This window comes from Amblyomma mixtum, chromosome 3 (genome assembly GCF_055824585.1).
Source record: "Amblyomma mixtum isolate Tamu chromosome 3, ASM5582458v1, whole genome shotgun sequence".
NCBI lineage: Eukaryota > Metazoa > Arthropoda > Arachnida > Ixodida > Ixodidae > Amblyomma > Amblyomma mixtum.
Genome location: NC_143014.1, coordinates 104,195,071 through 104,218,978, shown reverse-complemented (window position 1 = coordinate 104,218,978; position 23,908 = coordinate 104,195,071). Strand labels below are relative to the sequence as shown.

The window sequence follows — 23,908 nt, the reverse complement described above, 5'->3', positions numbered from 1 at the left end:
CATTTTATACCACTTTTTTTTTTTCCATCCAAGCACTCGCCAAAGTTTCGAGAAGAGCGAATGCTACGTTGCGGAGCAAATAAGGTTTCGCGGACGTGTTACTTCCACAGTCTCCTCAGCATTGCCTGCCATGTATGGAACAGAGTATAGGTGGTCTTAATAATCTGCAGCCTTCCACTACGGCATTGCTCATAGCGTAGAGACGTCTTCGGTGCTGTTGAACCCAACTCGTGAAGCCATAAACTCGGATGTGCAAGATCTAAATTAAAGCGAGCATGGTTATTAAGTTCACGACGATAGGCTGTGCAAAAATGATGGAACAAGCACAGAAGGTAGGAAAGCCGGGGACATGCACTGACTCATTGTTAGTTGGCACTTGTCTGTGGTGTATCCTCTGCCCTGTATTTAGTTTTCTTCACACTGGTCTTCATGATCTGCAATGTGTGGGTGGTGAACTTTGTTCTTATTGCTGCTGTAGGTATATAATTTTAGCTGTAATTCGTGAGTAATCTGGGTGTGGATGAGTTCCTGCATAAGTGTGCAGTGGCGTTAGCATCTGCTTTTCAGAACTTTGTAGGCATTGTATAATAGCTGAATATACAAAGGGCATTCAGTTTTACATCTGTGGCTGTAAATTTTTTTCAGTGACGGAACATAGAGATTTAACATGCAAATAAATGTTTTACATTTCCTTTTCGAGGAGCAGATAATTTTTTAATATATACAGTAAAACCTCGTCGATAAGCTCCCATTTGGTATGATTTCCCAATTCATATGCTCAAAATTGCGAGCATTAGAAATGTCCCATAGAGTTATACTATTTTCTCACTGTTAATACATTCCTGAAAAGCATGATTTCCTGGCTATTATGCTTAAAATTTCAACGAATTCTGATCATATAATTTGTTTAGTCACCTACCGATCTAACCTAGGGCCATACAACATGAAGAGCTGGAATGTAGACCACTTTTGTGGCTTCTCTACAGTGCCTAGGAACAAAAGGATGAAGGACAAAAAAAAATTGTGTGCTACCGTACAAGTGGGCTGTTCCTGAGGGGACGCAACATGCAGAAAACTGCAATGGCTTCTGCGCGGTTCCTATGGGCAAGGGGGAGAAGCATCTGAGAATTGCAATGCTGCACTTACATAGAAGCAGGCCAGGTCTGGAAAGCACAGATTGAAAAGCAAGAACATTGCAACATTCAGCTGCCGTGGCGGCTTTCTTGCATGGCTACTTTCGCCATTGCTGTCGATGGACCGGATATTTTGCAAAGTTACTTCCGCACCTAAACGGGTTCTGGAGTACCCTCTGAGGAGGGTACATAAACTTGCGCAATCACTACATTCTCTTGTCATGAACACCTGAGCCAAATGATGCACTCCGGCCGCCGCAGTGACTCAGGGGATATGGCACTTGGCTGCTGACCAGAGCAGCATCCACATGATATACCATTGCAACATCAGCCTGTCCCTGATGACTGCGGGCATGAATGAATGCGACGTGTGCCTTGAGCCCCATTTTCATTTTCCTTGCCAAAGTAAGAGGTGTGCAGTGAGGCTGCTGGGCGGACAACCTGACATCATATCTAGGGTTTTTGCCTTTTAACCTTTTTAAGTCCTATGCTCCATTTCAGTTCTTTAATTATGTCACAGTACATCATGCATTTCTATTGCAGGTTTTACACAAATTCACCACATAATTGAAAGACCTGTGTTGACCATTAATCCCGTTCTTTGTGCTCTTTGGGCACAGCTGTCCTTGCACCAAAAAATTCCTTCCAAATCCATCGTCGCTCTCTGCCTGCTATTAATACATGCGGTGATCATACCTGTTTATGTTTTTGTGTGTCTGCATTGCTCTGCCATCATATGCTTCGGCAGTTGAGGATTCTTCAGGGTTCCGTTTTCCTTGACAGTTGCCATTGTTCTGCACTGTAAAAAGGACTGAATTGAAAAGCTAGTTCGGTTTTGTCTAGATGGATTAGTAACAGGACCTCAGACAAAAGGGCTGCTGAGTTTAGTCTCAAAGGAAGAAGCTGCAAAGCACTTGTTTGCATGTTGCTTCAGTATTATCACAAGGAAGTGTAATGTATCAGTGACAAAAAGCCAGTGCTCAGCAATGACATGGGATTTGTGCCGGTTCTGAAAAGGCATTTGCCTAGCACCCTGTTATGAAAGATTCTGCGAATGGGTATGTGGATCATGAGCACTTCAAAGCTAATGTTTTTTTTTTTTAATTTGCACATTAAAGAAAATTGTTTGCTGATGTGAGAAAAAGAGGAAATAGTGGTGTTACATCTCTCTTCATTGTGCAGGATTTGATTCCTGATATTGAGGAACCACTGTCAAAACCAAAAGAACCTGAAGAGGAACACGTCACTGCATCCGTTGGAGAGTCTCCAGTCACTGAGATTGAAGAGGCATCTGATGAGCCTCCACTTAAGCTGCAAGTTGTAGATGATGAGCCTACTAGTGAAGATACCCCACCTGGTGATGACAGCACAGAAAATGGCAAGGAAGGAAAAGATGATGATGAGGAGCCTAGTCAAGATGAAAAGTCTGCCAGAACTGAACAGGAAAAGTCCAAAGATGACAGGCCATCGAGGAGTGAGAGGTTTTCTCGAGATGAGGAGAGGCCTTCAGGTCGAGATGAGAAGGCAGTCAAGGTGGACAAGCCCTTGAGGGAAAATGAAAGACCAGAAAGGCTTGATGCACGTGCAAGAGAATCTAAGCCAGCCCGGGATAAGGCATCGCCAATTACAGCTCCTGGTGCTGAGCGAAAGACCCTCCGGGTGATCTCAGACAGAGCTCCCTTGTCCAAAAGGTAGGTATAATGAACTGTCGAATAATTCGTTTTGGGTAGGGAGCCTAATCTGTGAGTACAGCAAGTCTCAAACGCCCAATGTAAGGGTTCTGGCGCAAGCAGCCGATGGTCTTTTTCTGTGGCTTAAGCGATATTTACACGGCCGATGTATCCCTCCCGCATTGAGGGTGTGTGTGCATCACATTATGGAACCATCTCACCTTTGACGGGTGCCGTGTTGACTTAGGCTTCGACAGTGGGGAAGGTAGCATTTCTTTGGCTGGCAGAAATGATCTCCTCCCGGTAGAGGATAGGGTTGTTTTCTTCACGTGTCTGGTAACTTTGAAGCTCGTGCGCTGCAGCTGGCAGTTCTGGTGGCAGTTATGACTCTCCCTACTGACACCAGATTAACCTGTGTGAAGGCTGCCAGAACTGTTCCGCCCGTCAACAGTGTCGTGCACGTCCATCTACGTCAGGTTCACCCACCTGAGTGCCACTTTAGTGGTTGTAGTGTTTGCTTTCCGAGCACAACTTTGCAGGTTTCTTCTTGGGCACAGCAACGGAGTTAAGCAAGTTGGAATGAAAAAAAATGCCCACTTACTGGTATTTCAATGTGCGGTAAGGAAACCGAGGTGGTTAAAAGTAACGTCAGAGTCTCGGACTCAAAGCCCAGTGTTGCTTTCGTACTTAAAAATTGTAAAGTATTATATCACATTTTCTCTCAGCCATTCATATTTGATTTAATTTCGTTTCATTTATTAGGGCACATTCACAAGCAGTTGTTGAGAGGTCAAGGTAAAGCCTGCTAATTTTCATCTTGAGTGATCCGTGGCCCCCTTTATATATTGGCAGACTACAGCACCTCTTTCTCTCTCTCTTTTCACTCCCACCTTCCTCCCTTCCCTTATGGCGTGGTTCGTGTGTCCACTCGAGATATGTGAGACAGATACTGCGCCATTTCCTTTCCTCAAAAACCAATTTACAGTTTATTTACCGGTGGCATAGAACACTAAGAAAAACAACGTTGCTGCACAATACCAGGGTGATTTAAATGACATCTTTCATGAGAGATGTGCTCTGATGGTATCAAAGTTTGAATGTCAATGCCGACTTCTAGCTAAGAATTTAATAGCCTTGGCTAGAAGTTTGTGGTCATTTGGTGGCCATAATTTGCCTCACGTTGCACGTTGTTTGTTGTGAGAGAACTATAATTTTATTTGTTAGTCAAGAGGCACCTTTACATTGTCAGGTGCAAATCTGTTTTGTCTTATTTGTCTGGATCTGGCTCCTGCTACCAAACATAAGTCGCTCCACATTGGCTTCTTGCCTGTTGCAAAGCCCGCATCAGAAAGCTTTCAGTCTCTCCCACAAAGCCATCTATAGTGGCCTTGTACCGATGCCCAGTTCAGTATTTAGCTTTGGTGTGGCTGTCTGTCTCCATCCTAATATCTGCTACAGTATATATCCAAATAGCCACTACAGTGCTGTTTGGGTTTATTTGCTGGGTACTTCTTGTAGTGTGTGTTCTTGGTGTAAAGATGCTAACATGTTAGTAATGTGTGTGTCCTCAGGTCTGCTGCAGGCAAGGATGAGGCAGACAAGCGCAAGCTGCCAAGCCCGCCGAGAAACCCCAAGAGTCGTGTCTTGTTCGTGCGCAATCTTGTGCGGCCATTTACTTTGAATCAGCTGAAGCAGCTGCTTCAAGAATTTGGAGAGACTGTTGATTCAGAGTTCTGGATTGACAAAATCAAGTCCAAGTGTTTTGTGACGGTTAGTAATTAGCCATGCTCACTTATTACAACCATAGGCCTCTTAGATTTTAATGCCAAAATTGAAATCAGGACTTCAAATGAAATCAGTTTATTCGGACATGAAACGCAGTACGTGCCCACTGGATGAGGCAAAAGGAAGCTAATAGCATACTTCCTGACTAGCATCAATGGCAGGAGGATGGACAAATCCATTTTCATCAAAACAGGACATATGAACAACAAAAACAAATAGCATCAATTTGTTTTGACATAGTTTGATATTAAGACACATGGCATTATAAAAACAGAAAAATACAGTAGTATCGCTACAGTTCGCGACACAATAGGAAAGATGATGGGACTACTGAAAACCCTGCATGTCATAAGTATTTGGTACATCATGAACAAGTGAAAGTAGCAACTTCATTTTATTTTTAAATTGAAAAATAGTTTTACTGGTTAAAACGTCTTGGATTACTGAAGGGTAAGCATTACATACTATAGTAATTTGGTTATCTGTGTTGGGTGCCGTAGTTAGTAGTACGAGCGCGAGTGGAGATAAGACAAGTAACATGTAGATTGTAGGTTATATTTCTGTTGACATATGTTTGAGTCTTGGGTGTTATAATGCATACACATGCCTTTATTTCTTATTTCTTTCTAGTATGTGACAGAGGAAGATGCTGTCAAAGCCAGGGAGGCTTTGCATAACCTGCGATGGCCACTTTGCAATCCGAAAATATTGCATGTGGACTTCTCATCACCTGAAGAGGTATGTCCACCCAGCGATTGCAGCAGGAGCAGCAGTTTTATGTGCATGAATGTAAAATATGGAGATTGCGAAGCAAATATAGATTGTTTATGTTTAGCTTATAGAAATGTTTGCAATACATAGCGAAAAAGAAATTTTTTTTTTGTTGTTTAAACAAACTGAATATCTCCCTGACAACTGCCATCAGCATCGTCAATGTTGTATTGGCTCTATATTGTGCTCTTTTGCACGACTCTGTTGAGAAATGGTTGGGGTTGTGAGACCTGTGCGCAGTAATGGTGGCTTTGTGAAGGCTTGAGGGGTATAAGAAGGCTTTCTGCAGTCTGTTCTTCGCCTTTTCTGTGTTTGTAGCCAGGTCGCCTTATCTTGTATTCAAGGCCAGCTATAATGCACGATTTCTGTTGTTAGGCTGGAGAAACACAAGTAAACAATCTTGTTCAGCGGGTAAACAAAGCAACTTTCTAGTCCATTTTTATTGCTTAAGATTTTGAGTGTGTGAACCAGGAAATCATACAAACCAGAAAGAGAGGTCAACAAGATTCTTCTGCAAATTGAAAAGTGATATGCCTTCAAAAAGGGGACATTCTAAGCTTTCATATGAACATTACACATAATTTGATCACATGTAGTGCCATGCATGAAGTTATACATTTCTAGAATCAAGCAGCATCCCCCCCCCCCCCCCCCCCCCCCCCCCCCCTTTCTTCCAAAAGGAGGCCCTCGAGACAGTGGTTTCGACCAGTTGTCATGACATTGCAGGGGCTGGCAGGTGAAAATGGATCTACCATGTTTTAACCAGATTACCTATGATGTCATGACAATCGGTTGATGCCCTTGGCTGGAGGGCCTTTTTCGAAGGGGAAATGCCACTTCCTTCTGGAGTTTTACCTGACTGTAGAGGTTAAGGACTTAAGTCCATTGCTATCATCCAGTGTGCGTTGGTACCCAGCTGGTACCCATCATAGAGTTTTTACTTCCCTGTATCAAAATTTTCATTTCTCTACGTGCACCATCTTGACCACCCGCAAATAGTCACGAAGTGCCAGTCTAGAACACTATTTAACAACAAACTGCAAACTACCAAACCACTGCTCTTGCGTTTTGAAGAGATGTGCCAAAACCTCGGCATACTAGACACATTACCTGGAATTGTTCAAAGGCGAGATCCACTGCCTCCGTGATACATTATTCCTGCAATCTGTGATTTCACTCTTACACAGTTCCGTAAAAAACAAACTCCACAACATCCTATAATGCAAGAATTTCTTGCACTCGAGGAAAAATACAGTAATTTCACAGCTTTTTATACACATGGCTCAAAAACAGATGTTTACACTGGAAGCGCAGTGGTGCAAGGGAATTGGAGTGAAATAGTAAGGCTCCCACAGTGTGCATCCATCTTCACTGCCGAATGTTACGCCATCTGTGTAGCCATTAAAAAAATAGTTAACGAGAACCTCACAAACAGTGTTATTTACATAACAGACTCCCTAAGTTTACTTACAGCGCTGAACTCTAGAAATGCTATCAGTCCTGTACTTGGCGACATTATACACAATATAAAAATAGCCACAACTCAAGGACAAAATACAAAACTCTCCTGGGTACCAAGTCATATTGCAATTAAAGGCAACGCGAGAGCAGACTTGCTCAAGCTCGTGGCAAGCAAATTAAAAAAGTAAACATTCAGTTTTAAAGATTGCTTGAACTTAGTACATTGTAAAGTAAGAAAAAAATGGCAGTCCACTTGGAACAATGAAGCAAATAACGAACTACACTTCGTAAAACCAGTTTTAGGTGAATGGAAGTCCTCCATCTACCAGGAACGTTTCAAAGAAGTGATTATCTGCCATCCTCGTACAGGACACACACCTCACACATAATTTCCTACTGACACCACAAGACAAGCCCAAATGTGAATTATGCGAAAGAGAGCTAACAATAAACCATGTTTTATTTTCATGCAAAAAACTCGAAACAGTGAGGAAAATGCATTTGGCAGTTTTTTGCAATGAACACAAACCATTTCATCCAGCTTTGCTCTTAGGTGACGATGCACTTGTACATTTCACAGGTTTTTAAGTTTTAAACAAATTGTAAATTAAGAAAATATATTCAATTTATTACAACAAGCAGACTGTTTTACCCATGCCCCAGCCTCTCTCTCTCTCTCTCTATTGGTTTAGGAGCCTTGACATCCTTGCCTAGCCAAGGATGGTTGCAGAGGTTTCCCAACTTTTTTAACTCTTTCCTTACCACGGGAAAAACGACCATTTTTCACATGTCTCAGACAAAATTTTTTTTTAGAAAAAGTGTGATAGATAAAATTATATAAAATGCATAACAATAATTCAGATAGAATGCGCTTTATAATGAAATTTATTTGAACACATATTCTGCTTGAAATGCTGTGAAAAAAAAATCAGTAAACACAACAAAAAGTAAAAAAGAACAAAAGTTTTGTGTTTATGTGACAATAACTTTCCAAACACTTGTACTAAAAAAATTCTAGAAATTACAAAACAATTCAAATTCTTTCTAAAACATGGCATTAAAGTTTGAAAATTATAACTTGAATAGTTTTCGAGCTAGAATTTTTTTCCTTTATGCCTCTTGAAAAGGCTCGTTTGAGAGTGCCCTTTATATGATTTTTACAGTTCAACAAAAAAAATTGGAAGTGTAATGTTATGCGCCAAACGAAAGCTTGGTAAGCGTGGTTTAAAAAATACAAATCAAAACTTATTTAATTTACGTCAAAAATTGAAAAAAAAAAAAATATAAAACACAACAAGTATATAGTGTGATATTGCGATATATAGTATGCGATAAGTATAGCTGCGATGTAGCTGCAGAATTGAAATCCGACGTTACAACATCTTCGTCCGAGTCACTGCTGCTCGGAGGATCTTGAAAATCAGCTGCAGAGGCTGGAGAATCACGTGCAGAGGTACTCTTCCGAGCGCGCGAAGCGCCCGACCTTGACGCGACGCCATCCTCACCGCGTATTATGTCGCAATAAGCCTATGCTCCAAGGGCACTTCAAAAATGCACGACTGGCGGGGAAATTACGAACTAGGCCGAAAATGGAACTAACCGTATGAACAACAAACCAGATGCGCCCGCACGAGCGGACAGGAAAAAGAAAGCGAAACTATCAGGCCAACGTTCCGGGATCGATTTGCGCAGTTACAGCGTCTGAACCAAAATCCGACATTGCAACATCGTCTCCAGAGACTCTACTACTCGTAGCATAGATAATAATTGCAGTCAATGCAGTAGAATTGCGCGCAGCAAGGTTTTTCCGAGCGCGCGCCGTCTACGCGCCCGGCGCCATGCGCGGAGCGTCCGCGCCGTACCCTCCGCTTCAAGGGCATTTCAAAAATTTGCGCGTCGTGGGAAAATTGCTCTCTACGCAGAAACCAAAACTGTAGTCTCTGGAGAACAACTTAGATGGCGCCACATCACCGTAACGGCTACAATGAGGAGCTTCGGTTCGCACAAACAGACCAGAACGAGGAATCTGAACGCACAGGCGAGCGTTCTGGGCTCTCGTTGCCCAGTTTGAGCTTTGAAACAATACCTGACGATACAGCATCGTCGTCAGGGTCCGTGACATAAAAAATATGTGGTGCAAACGCAGCGGAATTGAGTGGAACGGGGTTTTTTCGAGCGAGCGCCATTCCCGATGATGACGGCTTGTTCGGAGCGCCCGACGCCGCACACCCAACTTCAAGCGCGTCTCAAAAATTGCCACTTTTTGGCAAAAATATAAACTAAACAGGAAGTTTAAGTCAAATGTATGAACAACAAACCGAATGACTCAGCAAGTCCGTAGCGGCCGCGGTCGCGCTGCCGTAGCGCTTCGAATTTTTCGATCACCGGTGATCGAAGCACAGTGGCGTGGTAACGAAAGAGTTAAAGCTTTTGCTACTGGCCATTTTTAAAATGTCTTTCCTTCGGCATCACTAACGTTTTAGGCACTCTACACCACCGACCACATTTTTCTTTTCGTAAAATCTGCAGAAAACTTCTCTGCACCTTGTGTGCATGATGGCCTTAGCTGCCTATGTGCCATTAAACACAAAACACACGTGGGCTCATTGAAGTGCCCAAGTCGCACGCCCCCAAAGCGGTCAAGATGCGTGACAAAGGACCCCTATGCAGCGACATGGTGAAAAAAAGCTTCCGACACATCCCCACACAGCTCATTACCTCATTGCCGTGTCTTCCGAGCTTGTCTTGTTACCATGGGAACTCAATCTACATGCTCCAAGCATTCTTAGGAACAGGACAGTAGTCCTGTGCAGCCAAATTCCCTATTAAATTGAATTAAACGTCACGGCTTCCGCCCTTTTTTTGTTTGTTCTTTAACTCACCTCCGAGCGTAAGATGCAACCAATGCTTTGGAGTACCTTTCAGCCAGTCGCGTGGCGGCTTGCTGCTCTGCCATCGGCGGACTGATACGTACAGCACAGAGTCCACGCATATTTTTATTTCCATGGGCCTAATTTGCACCTATGTTGTCTGCGACTGAAACTGTTTATTCACGGAAACCTAAAAAACAAAATAAAGCGAAAGCGAAGTCACCACGCGACTGGCTGAAAAGCACTTCACGTGTTGGTCGACTCCTTCTGTTCTCAGAGGTCAGTTTTGAATTTTATTTAATAGAGAAATCTGCCGCACAGGACAATAATTCGAAGTTTCTAAGAATGCTTGCTGTGTGTAGGTAGAGTTTTCATGGTAAAAAGACGAGCTTAGAATCCTCTTTAGTGCACCTTTAATGTGAATCCGAACTCACTCACAACTCTGATCATGATCTGAATGTGAGCACTAGTGAGTCGACTCATGAGTAAGTTCGCCGAACTATGCTCGCAACTTCTTATTCCAGTGCTACCAGATTGTAGGAGGCGCAATAGTGGTTGTCACAAGGTGATGTTGGTGATTCCTGTTTCTGTTGTTTGCTAAACCACAATAGTATGCTAGTTGTGACTGTCACAAGCACACAACATGACAATGAAGATGAAAGACCTAGTTTGGGTGAAATTTTTGTTCTTCAAAATTGTATTCATCAGCACTGTAGCATGCGTTGTTGGTTGCTGCTTTGTTCCCATGCAGATGGCACGCCACAAGGAACCCCCCACACCACCACCTCGGCCAACAGGTGCAGCTACTGGGGAGAGGACTGCGCCTGCATTCCAGCGGACTGTTGAGGTGGATACTCGTGTGCCAGCTGGCCGGGAAGTCTTGCGCGACCCCCGAGAACTTTTGCGAGACCCAAGGGAGTCCAGGGATAACCGGGAGTCCCGAGAACCTAAAGACCCTAGGGATGCGCGGGGTTCCTTATCTGGACCTCTGTCACGCACAGACAGAGGCATGCTGGTCGAGAGACAGGCAGCTGTCAGGCGGCCTGGCATGCCTATGCGTGAGTGGGATCGAGACAAGGTGCGTCAAGAGACACCACCTCCACCACCAGCTGAGCGAGTACAAGCTCCATCTCGGAACAGGCCTCACTCCCCTCCTGAGAAGAGAGAGCGTCGAGACAAAAAAAGTAAGCAGTTGTGGTGAAATGTGTGTGAGACCGTTCTGTTTAGAACTTGGGGCTAGGTTTGCTGGTGTGTCCATAATTTGCGAAGCTCTACACAGTCTGGTCATCTGTTCGTCCTCTGACTTGTATCCCTGTCACACAGCCAGTTTCAGTGGCCATCGAGTCAAGAGCCTCAGTCACTGTCGAACTCGAAGGAGTTGTCCGCGGCGGTCGAATTTCGATAGAGGTGAAATTCTAGAGCCCCATGTGCTGTGCGATGTCTGTGCACGTTAAAGAACCCCAGGTGGTCGAAATTTCCGGAGTCCTTCACTACGGCTTGTCTCATAGCCCGAGTCGCTTTGGGACGTTAAACCCCGTAAACTAAACCAACCAATCGAAGGAGTTGTCTGCTACAAGGCAAATTTCTATGCCCATTGAAATTGGTCTCGTGTCTTACACCAAGCTTGTGTGGCGCCACATTCGCTACGAGTTTTGCACAAATAACAAAAATAATTTATAAATGTCATCTAAATGTGGAAACACTTTTTTGTAGTCATGGGAGGTTTTTAGTTATTATTAAAAGCCAGTTGCGTTGTCTTGAAAGACGCTGCCTTTTGTACGATTTGCTGTTGCAGTTTTGTAATGTTCTGGCAACACTGATACCGCTGGCGTTTCAAAACGTCTTCTGCGATAGATAATGTAAAATTAATGTGCTCTAAGCCGGATCAATACAATTTTTAAATTATTGTGCAGATTAATATTCTACTGCTTGCGTTAAAATTTGAGAGAATAATGTTCATGCTTTTGTGCCTTGAAGGTATCATGTCCGAGAGTGCGTGTTGGCACCGCTCAAAGCAATGCTAACAACCTTGGGCAACACTGAAGGCTCTTGAAATCTCGATGGAGTTCCGCGCTGCTCCGTTGACTCGATAGACTATTGACTCGATGGCCATTGAAACTGCCCGTGTAGCAACATTCTATGGTCTTTGAGTCGATAGACTATTGGTTCGAGGGCCTTCGAAATGCCTTTGTGACAGGACTATTAGGCTGGGACTTTGTGATGCTTCACAAGTTACGATTGTGCTATGTATTATGCTGAGATGGATAGATGAAGCCAATTGGCACATGCAGGTTTGGCCCTGCACTGCAGGCCGTGCCAGCCTCTCTCCTTTTATTTCCCTCCCTCTGTGGCCGTGGTGGCACCAAGCCAAGTCGGCATGTCAATGACACCATTCAGTTTTGGCTGGCCACCGCACATCACCAATGCATATGCTGCAAATTGTGTTTTTTTATAGGCCAACAAATTAGTTACGTGGAGAGCAAGAATCACTTTGTTAGACAGGAATTTTCACTGTAAGGTCATTAGCTATAGTTGCATTCAAAATGCACGTGAAAGATTGGAGTCTGGCGAGGCCCCATGGCATCCTGTGTTATACAGGTCGTTTCGTTGTAGAGGTGTTTGACTATTTGACGAGAGAAAATGCTCGTTAATATGAATGGACATAGCATGCAATGGTGAAATCAAACGCACTGCAGAGTCGAGTTGCCCTGAATGCCAAAGCATGACAATATGCTGGTTGGCCTCCAGCTCAGCAGCAAGTAGCCACACAACAATACGATAAACTGACCATGTTGCCGTGATTTGCCGCTGGTGCTATGTGCGTTGCTTACCATTGTCGCCTGTGACCATCTGCCGGTAACGCACACCGTTAACCACGAGCAGTGTTCTTGCTGCCCAGTGTGTGTTATCAGGGGTGCAACAGCTGCTCCATTTTGATACAGTTGCGTATTTCTGCTCTAAGCTGCACCAATAGCACGATATTGGTTAAAATTGCTCCGCATTGTGCCAATATGCTCCGACAAGCCGCAAAAGTTTTCAGTCATGCTCAATTTAGCGAAAAATAAGAGCTGCGTTGGCAACCTGCAGTTTTGCCGGTGTATCAGATGTTGGCAATTAAATCTGTCGCGGAGGTGCTACAATGAAAAGGCATCTGCATGCATGGAGGAAAAAAAGCTCTGGAGGGAGCGTCGGGTGATAACCTTGAAGCTCAGTCATAAAAAGAACAAAGGAGAGAGTGGGTCCTCTACGTGATAGCGTGTGGAGATAGTGATCACCGCTAGGTGTGCGTATGTGTGTATTAGTGCTGCAAACTGACTGTAGATGCTTGTGCCATGTGTTGCGCCATCCATGGGCCGTGCAGACGCAGGCATTAAAACATACAGGCACGAAAACATTCAGGACAGACTCAGAGAGTTCAAAAGCGGGGGAGGGAAAGGTTTCATGAGCACTTGGCTTGCGAAGTCTGGCCACGTGATGTCACGCTCTCTCCCGTGTTTTTTCATGCGTTCATGCTTGGTGGGACGTTGAGAGGCTGTTTCGTTCAGACTTTTGTTTTACTTTCTTGCGGCCGTTTGACAGGTGCTGCAGACACTGACTCCGTCTATTAGGTCCGGCATATCTGCTGGCAAAATAGACGACGTCATGTGCACTACTTTCGTTGAAGCGACAGAGCACACACGCATGAATTAGCAGGTCGTATTAAGCATGAAATGCTTTTAGTTCTTGTCGATGCATCGCGGGCGACCTTGAAGCCAGGACGGAGGGAGAAAATGGAGGTGAACCCTAGCGAAGGGTAGTTTTATGGTTCGTAGTTTTGTCACATTGCCTGGGTTAATTCTAAATAACCGCTGTAAATATTCACATCTTCTCGTTTTTGTTCCAAAAGTAAATTTTCCTCCTTGTTAAACTGCTCCATGTTTGGAATTTGGTGGACGTTCCATAATGGAGTGTTTTTTTCCTCCTGGCCTGCTTTCGGCTCCAAAACTAAGATTTTTCTTCTCCAGAAATATCTCCCAAGTCCTGCTTCAGCTGTTGCACCCCTGCGCTATGCACATTGCCTGGTCGCCATTACAGCAAGTCCACTCACTTTTCCTGAGCACATATCGCAAGGAAGGTCTGATAAATTTTGGGCAGTTTCAAAGAAGTGGTTGAGGAACACGAATGTGGTGTCACTCTATATTGAAAGTAACTGCAGAGCCATTGCTTCTCCTAAATGCTAAGCAGCCACATACGCAGGCGTAGTTCAAGCTGACACTTCTCTAATGCAATTACCCGTGCAATGCAGCACACGGCTTCCTCGTTCTGATCAGACTGCTTTTAGATTTGAACAAACTTTTCAGTTTGATCCCAGCCACGGCAGTCGAATTTCGTTGGAGGTGATAGAGGCCCGTATACTGTGCAATGTCAGTGCATGTTAACTCCCCCCCCAAACCAAGCCAATTCCTTTTGTGTTCGAGTTGTCAAGATTGGAGTTTAATAAGAACATTGTGCACCAAACTGGATGCAGTAATGTCTGAGTGGTCTCAACTACCTTTGTTCTGTTTTTCATTAAAATATTGTGTTTCACAGTGGCAAAGCGCAAGCCAGAAGAGGACACTCCTGCTAAATTGCTTGACGACTTGTTCCGCAAGACCAAGGCCAGCCCTTGCATCTACTGGCTGCCTCTTACTGAGGAACAGGTGCGACATTATGGTTCTTGATCTTATGTGGCCAGCATAATCTGGTAAATGCTAAACAGGGAAAAGGGCTCGCATGAGTTATTAGAGTTATGCTCAGTGTTGTATTTTGTCACGGACCTTGCAACGGATCTCTCTATGCACCACAATTTTTTTTGTGCTTAATGTTGCCATGTTTCAGTGGTCTATTCCCTAGTTATGTTTTCTTTTTCCCTGGAGATATAGTATTGAAGGAGATGAGTGAAACTATGGTTCTGGTCAGTAAAGTGCATTCCCTATGTTTATGAGAATATTGGCAGTGCAGCATTTAGTATTGAGAACTTTAGTAGGAAGCTCTCTGTGAAAAGACAGCTGTAACCTTGTGTCATGCAAGTTACGGTATAATCTCGATAATACCGTATTTACTCGCATAATAGGCGCACCCCTAGTTTGGTCGCGAAAAGTCAGATTTTTTTATTTCCGCGCATAATAGGCGCACCCCGAACTTGGCACTGTGATCAATACTGTATTTACAGTCGACGACCGATTTTTCGGACCCTCTAGGGACCGCGAAAACGACCGAAAAATCGGGCAGTCCGGAAAATCAAATTTCACCGAAAAAATCACGAACTTATTACCACTATGCCGGAGAAAGCGGCCAATTGTATTGCACACATTCTAAAGCTCCTCATGACTATATTACGCCGCGCGAAATACCGTATAAACGCGTTTAAGGGCCGCACTTTTTTTTTCCAGATTCGAGGGCCAATTTTCGGGGTGCGGCCCATACACGCGATATGCGAAAAAAAAATTTTTTTTTAAGTAAAAACACCAACCAGGGAATGAGCGACATTTATTCTACGTTTAATCGTCACTCGCGAAGTATTTAAAATAGACTCCTGAGCTGGTGCTGCGCTCTGGTGCACGCTCATGCCAAAAGAAGCCGCGCAGCATGTCCGCTGTCAACGCGTAGCCATTGTTCCGAAATTCCATCACATAGAGGAGCAGCTCTTCTTCCAGTTCAGGAAACTCGCACGGCTTGACTCGGAAAGCGCGCTTTTTGCAGCTTGTGTTTCTCTTTTGGTTGCACCATCATCGGACGCACTTCTCGGCCACGTCGAATTTCCCGCCCGCCGCACGCTTACCGACCGCGTTCGAGAGCTAACTCCCAGCCGTGTAGCTTAAGGTGCTTGCCCATCGCGCTAAAACTGTGAAGCTCGGCGGCAGCACGCGAAAGCCACTATCACGGCGAACGCGCTAACACGCATGCTAACACGCCACGAAAGGCTGGAGCTGGCGATACTGATGCCGATGTGAACAGCGGAAAATCGCGACCGAGAAAAATGTTGATAGTGATCACGGCGCCATCCATAGACGGCACTTGGAAGCTCCGGTGCGCGCGCGTGGCCTCCGCGAACGGCGCAGCGCTGGAGCAGATCGCGGCCGCGATAAGATCCGGAAGCGCGCTTCGATCGCGGAGGCCACGGCGTGCGCGTAGCCTCCGCGATCGTATTCGCGTTCCGTGTTCGGGACTAAAGACTCGGCACAGATGAGTTCCGTGAACTCAGACTACGGTTCAAGTTCTCAAGTTCGTGCGGGGGAAGACATTCAAGGACAGTACAAACTCGAAAACACGCGAGCGCAATGTGCCGACTCGCGCAGAATTTCAGCGTCGCAAGAGGCTCCCTTTAAGCTTGAATTTCGTTTTGTTTGATCAAGTTTTCGATATCTCCTGCAGTCTGAATTAATGAGGTTCCACTGTACACATTATATGGCGGCTTGGGTGTGCGAACGAGGTCCGAAAAATCGAGTGGTCAGTTGCGGTGCGTCCGAATAATCAAGCATGTCCGAACAATCAGGCGTCCGAATTTTCGGTCGTCGACTGTACACGATTGCAAGCCAACGCCTCGCCGCCCCCCACCCCCAATCTTTAATGTAACAAAGTTTTTGCTGAACTGACTACTGGTCCACACTAGTGCTGCTGCCGCCGCAGCTGCTGCGGACCCACAGCACGTACAACGACATCGTGTAGAACAGCCGCACTCAGTTTTCAGGGATGCTCACTTTAAACGTCTGTTCGGAAAGTTTCATCTCCAGCCGGAAGCGTTCCCGTCTTAGGCCCGCGAAAACCTCGGCGCCTGGAGTCACGTACGAAAATTTAGGCACGCCACAGACGCAACTGCCGCACTTCTCGGCCACGTCGAGTTTCCGACCTGCCGCACGCTTGCCGTGTTCGAGAGCAAACTACCAGCCGTGTAGCTATTAAGGTGCTTGCCCGTCGAGCTAAAACAGCAACGCTCGGCAGCAAAGCCACAAACCACGATGAACTATGCGCTACCACAGATCCCGGCACTTGATAGCAACAAAAAAAAAAAAAACCTGGAGCTGGTGATGCTGATGGCGATATAGATAGTGAACGCTCGCGGCGGAAGAAAACATTGATGATGATGATAAGCTTGGCCTTGGGCGCCCTTCGTGGGCGGCGTCTGGAAGCTCCTTTGCGCGCAGCCGGAGCTGATCACGGAGGCCTCGACGCGTGCATTTCAAAGGCTATTCCCGCGTGGGTCGTGGAAAGTTTCGTTTTTTAATATTTTCTTCGGGAAAACGGGGTGCGGCCCGTACACGAGTGCGTTTATGCGGTATGTTCAATTTTGCGAGTCGAAAAATTTCCGGAAATTTTACCCCACGTAATAGGCGCACCCCGAACTTTGAGCCGGATTTTCTGGAAAAAAAGTGCGCCTATTATGCGAGTAAATACGGTATGAATTTCATGGGGTCACGAAAAATATTCTTGTCATCCAAAATTCGTATGAAGAATTTGCACAAATCTGTTTTCGGCTGACGGGCTTCCCTTACGGCCCTGCGCCACCACTGGCTCTCAACGTCGGTGCTGTGCCGACGTTAGCGATGTATGGGTTGTGTGCCACTGCTTGCGGTGAGCACCGCGTGGCTGGCAATCGCGGCGCCAGCGATGTACCGTATTAATGCATGCAAGGGCCGCACTTTATTTTTCCTGATTTGAGGGCCAATTTTTGGGGTGTGGCCCATACACACAATATGAGAGAAAAAAAAGTATTTTTTAAAAATAAAAGCACACCAATCAGGGAATGAGCGACATTTATTCTACATTCAGTCGTCACTGGCGGAGTCTTTGACTCAGAGCTGGTGCTGTGCACTGGTGCATGCTCATCCCTCAAGAAGTCTCGGCAGCATTTCCGTTGTCAACACATAGCCGTTGTTCCGCACTTCCATCACATAGCAGTGCAGCCCTTCTTCCAGTTCGGGAAACTTGCATGGCTTGCCTCGGAAAGTGCGCTTTTTGCAGCTTGTGTTCCTCAATGCATCTGTTTGGTTGCACTACCGTTGGACACACTTTTTGACCACGTTGAATTTGCTACCCACCGCACGCTTGCCGTGTTCGAGACCTAACTCCCAGCTGTGTAGCTATTAAGGTGTTTGCCCATCGTGCTAACATTGCAATGCGCAGCGGCAGCACACGAAAGCCACAACTAGGCGGTGAATTGGCACGCTACCGCAATTCTCGTGCCTTTGGCAGCCACAAAAAGCTGGAGCTGGCGATACTGATGCCGATATACCGTATTTACTCGCGTAATAGGCGCACCCCTAGTTAGGGCGCGAAAAATCAGATTTTTTTATTTCCGCGCATAATAGGCGCACCCCGAACTCTGCACTGTGATCAATACTGTATTTACACGATTGCAAGCCGACGCCTCGCCACCCCCCGCTTCCCAATCTTTATTTTAGCAAAGTTTCTGCTGAACTGACTACTAGTCCCTACTAGTGCTGCTGCCGTCGCAGCTGCTGCGGACCCACAGCACGTACAACGACATCGCGTAGAACAGCCGCACGCAGTTTTCAGGGATGCTCACTTTAAACGTCTGTTTGGAAAGCTTCATCTCCAGCCGGAAACGTTCCTGACTTAGGCCCACGAAAACCTCGGCGCTTGGAGTCGCGTACGAAAATTTAGGGACGCCGCAGTCGCAACTGCCGCACTTCTCGGCCACGTCGTATTTTCCGACCTGCCGCATGCTTGCCGTGTTCGAGAGCAAACTCCCAGCCGTGTAGCTGTTAAGGTGCTTGCCCGTCGAGCTAAAACAGCAACGCTCCGCGGCAAAGCCATAAACCACGATAACTATCGCACTACCGCAAATCCCGGCACTTGACAGCAACAACAACAACAAAAAAAAACGAGCTGGAGATGCTGATGGCGATATAGATAGCGAAAGCTCGCGGCGGAGGAAAACGATGATGATGATGAGCTTGGCCTTGGGCGCCCTCCGTGGGCGGGGTCTGAAAGCTCCTGTGCACGTGTGTGGCCTCCGCGATCAAGCGCCCGTTGCGCGCAGCCGGAGCCGATCGCGGAGGCCTCGGCGCGTGCATTCCGAAGGCTATTCCCGCGTGTGTCGCGGTAAGTTTCGGTGCGGCCCTTACACTGATCTTTTTTTTTTTTTTTACATTTTCTTCGCGAAAACGAGGTGCGGCCCGTACACGAGTGCGTTTACGCGGTGTGTTCAATTTTGCGAGTCGAAAAATTTCCGGAAATTTTACCCCGTGTAATGGGCGCACCCCGAACTTTGAGCCGGATTTTCTGGCAAAAAAGTGCGCCTATTATGCGAGTAAATACGGTAGATAGCGAGAGCTCTTAGCGAGAAAAGTTGACGATGATGTTGATGACCCGCGGCCTTGGGCGCCATTCTTGGGCAGCACCTGGAAGCTCTTGTACGTGGCCTCTGCAATCAAGCGCCCCGTTACCCACAGTCGAAGCTGATCGCAGAGCCACGGCGCGTACATTTCGAAGGCTGTTCCTACCTTTGGTCGTGGAAAGTTTGGGTGCAGCCCGTACAAGTGTTTATACGGTACATCACTCGTTCCTCACGACGCGTATTATGCGACTGGTGATCGCAACGTCAGTGATGTACGAGCAGCAGGACTTGGTGCTCGAAGGTGTGGTCGCATCTCGCGCATTCGTATCGTCTGCAGTGGGGTGGGGGTTGTTTTTAATATCAGAATTTCGACCCTTTGCACACAATGCACTCTGGCCAGGGCATTTACGAATTTGCATTGTCCCGAAATTCATATCATTCGGGATTGTATCATCGAGATTCTAGATATTTATCAACACAAGGTCAATGTGTAAGTTGCCAGAGACATAGGAGGCCTGCTGAAAGATGAATGCAGTAAAATCTTGATCATACGAATCTCACAGGGTCACAAAAAATATTTATCATCCGAAACAAACAAAATTTGTCGCACTGTAACAGGAGTTCAGACCAGCGATTCCATAAAGCCAGCCAGGGTAGTCTGAAGCGAGTGTTGATGTTTCATGTTTTCGCTTTAATACTTGCCTGCAGTAAACATTTCTCCAATCCTTCTATTTTATTCGAATGCAAGTCATCAAATATAAATTTGCTAAACAGATTGTGGGGTTTAATTGGGGGAGATAAATCCGTTCTCCCTGTTTAACCGCGGCTGACACAGTTCAAAACCGCGCGGACCCCACCCCGTGGTCGCGAGCGCTACCGAGCGCACGGCGACCACGGCGGGCCTTGCTCTGCGGGAACAAAGGAACGACACACTGGCTGACACAAACAAGGCATTTATTGCTATAACAACAATAACGCCAGCTAGCAACAAAATACACTGAGGAATCGAGGATGTCCGACTCACCAGCACGGTTACGAGCTAACGTTCGCCCACGCTAGGGCAAGGGATAAGCTCCGAGGCCGGACGGGACGGGGTGGCGGGAGCAAGTTCCGACCACGAGGCGCCCGTGGCGAAGAGCGGAGCGGCTCGCGAAACGTCCACAAACTTCCCGGTCCCAAGGAGAAGAGAGCCCGTCGCTCCCCGCGAGCGCGCAGCAAAACGCCATCCATGGCGCTGGTGGCGCTGCGACGCGAGCGCCCTCCACTGTTAGTTCAAGTAACCAAACTGAGAAGAGTGCGTTTCGGGGGAGCTAACTACAGTTGGAGTGCATTGCAGGAAAGCGAACCACAGGGGATGAACGAGTGCGTCCCCACAAGATTGAAAATCAAGTATTGGCCGTATCGCAGGATGATAAGAGATTGAGAAAGCCAAGCCGGTCTTGTAAACTGCATGGGCTGTGGTGCACTTTGCCGCAATCATCGCTTCTTGTAGTAGTGTTATTGCATGATGAAAGCAAATCTGTTGCTGCTGTTACTGATAGGCAGCAACAAATAAAGCAAGGAGCAGATATCAACAGTAGCAGCTACGGCATGCACAGGAGCCGGAGCAGTTGTGTCAGTGGAGCCAAGTGAGAGGCAATGCCTATTGGTCAAAGTGACTGGCAGGGCGCAACAACATTCTGGATAACGATTTCGTGTCGTCTGCTGCACTGCCACCACCTCTCATTTGGCATTGCTTTGCTGAGCAACGAACACACGTGGGAGCTTTTTCTGCTGCTCAGCTCTTCTTCGTTCAGCGTCACTCACATATTGGTCACTGATAAGTGCATGTGAAGACTTGGCAGCAGCGACGCTGTTCTGGTTGCTTCCCATGCGTTTGCTGTGGGAGCGATGCAGAGCAACACCATTCAGATCGCTTCACCACACGCCGCTAGGGTTTTGCACTTGCACAGATCACTCGCTCAAAAGGCGGATCATGAAATTCACCCGACTACATGCTAACGTAGGGATTCACAGTTTGATGCCACGCTGTGGTATCAGTGTCGGTGGCCACAGATCATAGTTTTCCCTTGCACTAGTGCCTTTTTTTGTGCATTTCAGTAACGTTGCTTTGACTTTGTGATTATTCACGTTAATCAATATTTCAAAGGCAGCAGCCGAACGTGACTGAAAGTGGTGTGAAATACAAACCAGCCAACAAAAAATGCCAATTTTGCCGTATGTTACAAGGCAGTTGATCGCTAGGCTGCGTCCGTTTTTGTTTTTGGCATTTTTCTTGGCTTTAAACAGGGTCAGCGGGTGCCCCCCGCAAAATGTCAGTGCAAAAGAAAGCCGGCGAGCTTCACTGTGAAACAAGACCAAACAGAGCGCATTATGACAGCTGATTTTAAATTGCACAAGCATAGAAAATGGGCGTATTTTGATGCATCCTGGCAAGTTCCGGCACCGTGGTGACACACAAAAACTAAGCAAGTCCAGGGCTCCAAACTCCGGCGGAAAATAACCTTGTGAATCCAATTACCGTATAAACGCGTGTAAGGGCCGCACGCGTGTAAGGGTCGCACCCGTGTAAGGGTCGCACCCGTGTAAGGGCCGCACCCGTGTAAGGGCCGCACCCGTGTAAGGGCCGCACCCGTTTTCGCGAAGGAAATGTTTTAAAAAAAAAGATATAAATCCATGTAAGGGCCGCACCCGAACTTTCCATGACCCAGGCGGGAATAGCCTTCTAAATGCACGTGCCTTGGCCTCCGCGATCGGCTCCGGCTGCGAACAACGGTGTGCTCGATCGCGGAGACCAAGCACACGCACACGAGCTTCCAAAAACTGTCCATGGATGGCGCCCGAGGCCGCAGTCATCATCATCATTGTCAGTTTTTTTTTCTCCGCCGCGACTTCCCGCCATCCAGATAGGTGTCAGTATTCCGAGCTCAACCCTTTTGTGGCGTGTTAGTGTTAGCGCGCTCACGTAATTGTGGTAGTTGTGGCTTTCACGTGCTGCCGCCGAGTAATGTAGATTTAGCACTATATGGGCAAGCACCTTAACAGCTACGTGGCTGGGAGTTAGCTCTCGAACGCAGCAAGCGTGCGGCGGGCAGTGAATTCGATGTGGCTGAGAAGTGCGTCTGATGATTGTGAAACCAAAAGAGTGCACTGAGAAACACAAGCTGCAAAAAGCGCGCTTTCCGAGGCAAGCCGTGCGAGTTTCCCGAACTGGAAGAAGAGCTTCTCTGCTATGTGATGGAAGTGCAGACATGCTGCGCGGCTTCTTTTGGGGTGAGCGTGCACCAGAGTACAGCACCAGCTCAGAATCGAAATACTCCGCGAGTGACGACTGGACGTAGAATAAATGCCGCCCATTACCTGATTTGTGCTTTCTTTGCTTAAAAAAATTTTTTTCCCGTACGTCGCGTGTGTGGGCCGCACCCCGAAAATTGACCCTCGAATTCGGAGAAAAAAGTGCGGTACTTACACATGTTTATCCGGTATTTTTAACGCATTTTTGGCTATACACACCCATGTTCCCCGTTTTATCAGTGGTTGAAAACAGCCTCGAAATTCTGCATATTTTCAGGTGGCACGAAAGGAAGAAGAGCGGAAGGAGCGACGGCAGGAGCGCGAACGTCGGCGGCAGCAGCAGCAGCTGCAGGAGGAAGAAGAGCGCCGCAAGCGGGCTCTTTCACGTGACGTCGCTGCGAAGACTAAGCAGGCAAGGTTTTTATTTTCTTAGCCTGTCAAAGTGTTGTTTGTAGTACACTACAGTCGAATCCTGCTACAAGGAAATTTGCAGGACCCCTGAAGAATTTCGCTCAAGCTGAAGCTTCATTTTTGTGAAATAGGTCCAGACATACTGTATATACATGTGTAAGGGCCACGAGCCGCACTTTTTTTTTTATCATACTACCCCCAACTTGGCAGCCCGTAATTTCAGGGGAAAAAAAAAAAAAGTCGGCCAAAAGAATTTCTTTATGCATGCCTGATTTTATGCCTGATGGTATGTTACGCTGGGAGTTGATAGAGACTAACTGCCTGCAACACTGTACGCCTACGTACGCGTTGTTACGTGTGCCGGACCCATGCTAGCAGCGTGTTCCATTGCGGCAGCACCCCGCCCACCAGGCTGAAGCGATACGCACAGTAGTAGCGCGCCTTTTGCCTGGTTTTGCTTGACCCAGCATGCTCCGCATCGAAGCTGCAGCGAAAGTGCTTTCAACCTAGTCACGGTTTATTATAAAAGGCATAACCTCATTACACAGTTTAGCATCATACAATAATCTGGCATGAAAATGATTGTATAATTGATTTCTGCAAGGCTAACGCCACCTCGCATTGACAGCCGCTGGTCGCACACGTCGCTTGCTGCTGTGGCCAAGGCCTTACCTTCAGTCGAGTGCCAGATCATCGGAAGATCTTGGTCGTGACTTGGAATCCTTGACATTTGCTAGTGAACTGATCTAGCAACTTGTTTTACTTATGTGGGTAATTCGCGCCGGTTGTCAGGCATGCGTCCAGTCATTGGAAGACTTTGCCAGGACTATGCTGATTCATCATAAAAATGCGTGTTGCAGCATAAAAAGGCACTCATCATCAGGGCTTTGCTGTAGTCTGAAAAATTTTATGGAAAAATGTCGGTCCCGTGTAAGGGCCACACCCCATCAAAACTGGGGCCTGGGGGAAAAAGTGCCGCCTTTACACAAGTATATACGGTAGGCCCCCACACCAACAAAAGTGCCTCTGCTTTCATCTTGTGATAGTCTGTACTGAGACCACGTTACATGTGGGCATTTCAGTGTGGAAAATGCACATTTGCGCTCACATCACTGTTGGTTAATTAGAGGCATTTCGATATCAATGCTTTGTACAACATGTCATAAATTAGAAATGAGGTTGATACGATTTTTC

The 23,908-nt window shown here is 46.5% G+C and overlaps 2 protein-coding genes across 4 annotated transcripts in view; one reads left to right on the top strand and one right to left on the bottom strand.

Moving 5' to 3' along the window:
• Positions 1-23,908, top strand: part of LOC149351239 (uncharacterized) — a 68,456-nt gene that overhangs the window by 30,709 nt on the left and 13,839 nt on the right. For all 3 annotated transcript variants that reach the window (XR_016290553.1, XM_089580503.1, XM_089580501.1), the window contains exons 10-15: positions 2,316-2,824; positions 4,375-4,573; positions 5,219-5,326; positions 10,442-10,874; positions 14,260-14,369; positions 22,581-22,715. Coding sequence is in view for 2 of the 3 variants with exons in the window: in XM_089580503.1 (XP_089436629.1) it covers positions 2,316-2,824; positions 4,375-4,573; positions 5,219-5,326; positions 10,442-10,874; positions 14,260-14,369; positions 22,581-22,715 (1,494 nt within the window). In the remaining variant the exon portion in view is untranslated. The remainder of the gene's footprint in view (positions 1-2,315; positions 2,825-4,374; positions 4,574-5,218; positions 5,327-10,441; positions 10,875-14,259; positions 14,370-22,580; positions 22,716-23,908) is intronic.
• The window catches only part of LOC149351237 (uncharacterized), a 104,164-nt gene continuing 86,968 nt past the window's right edge, over positions 6,713-23,908 (bottom strand). The window contains exon 15 of the mRNA XM_089580510.1: positions 6,713-6,749. Coding sequence (XP_089436636.1) covers positions 6,728-6,749 — 22 coding nt within the window. The 3' untranslated portion in view covers positions 6,713-6,727. The remainder of the gene's footprint in view (positions 6,750-23,908) is intronic.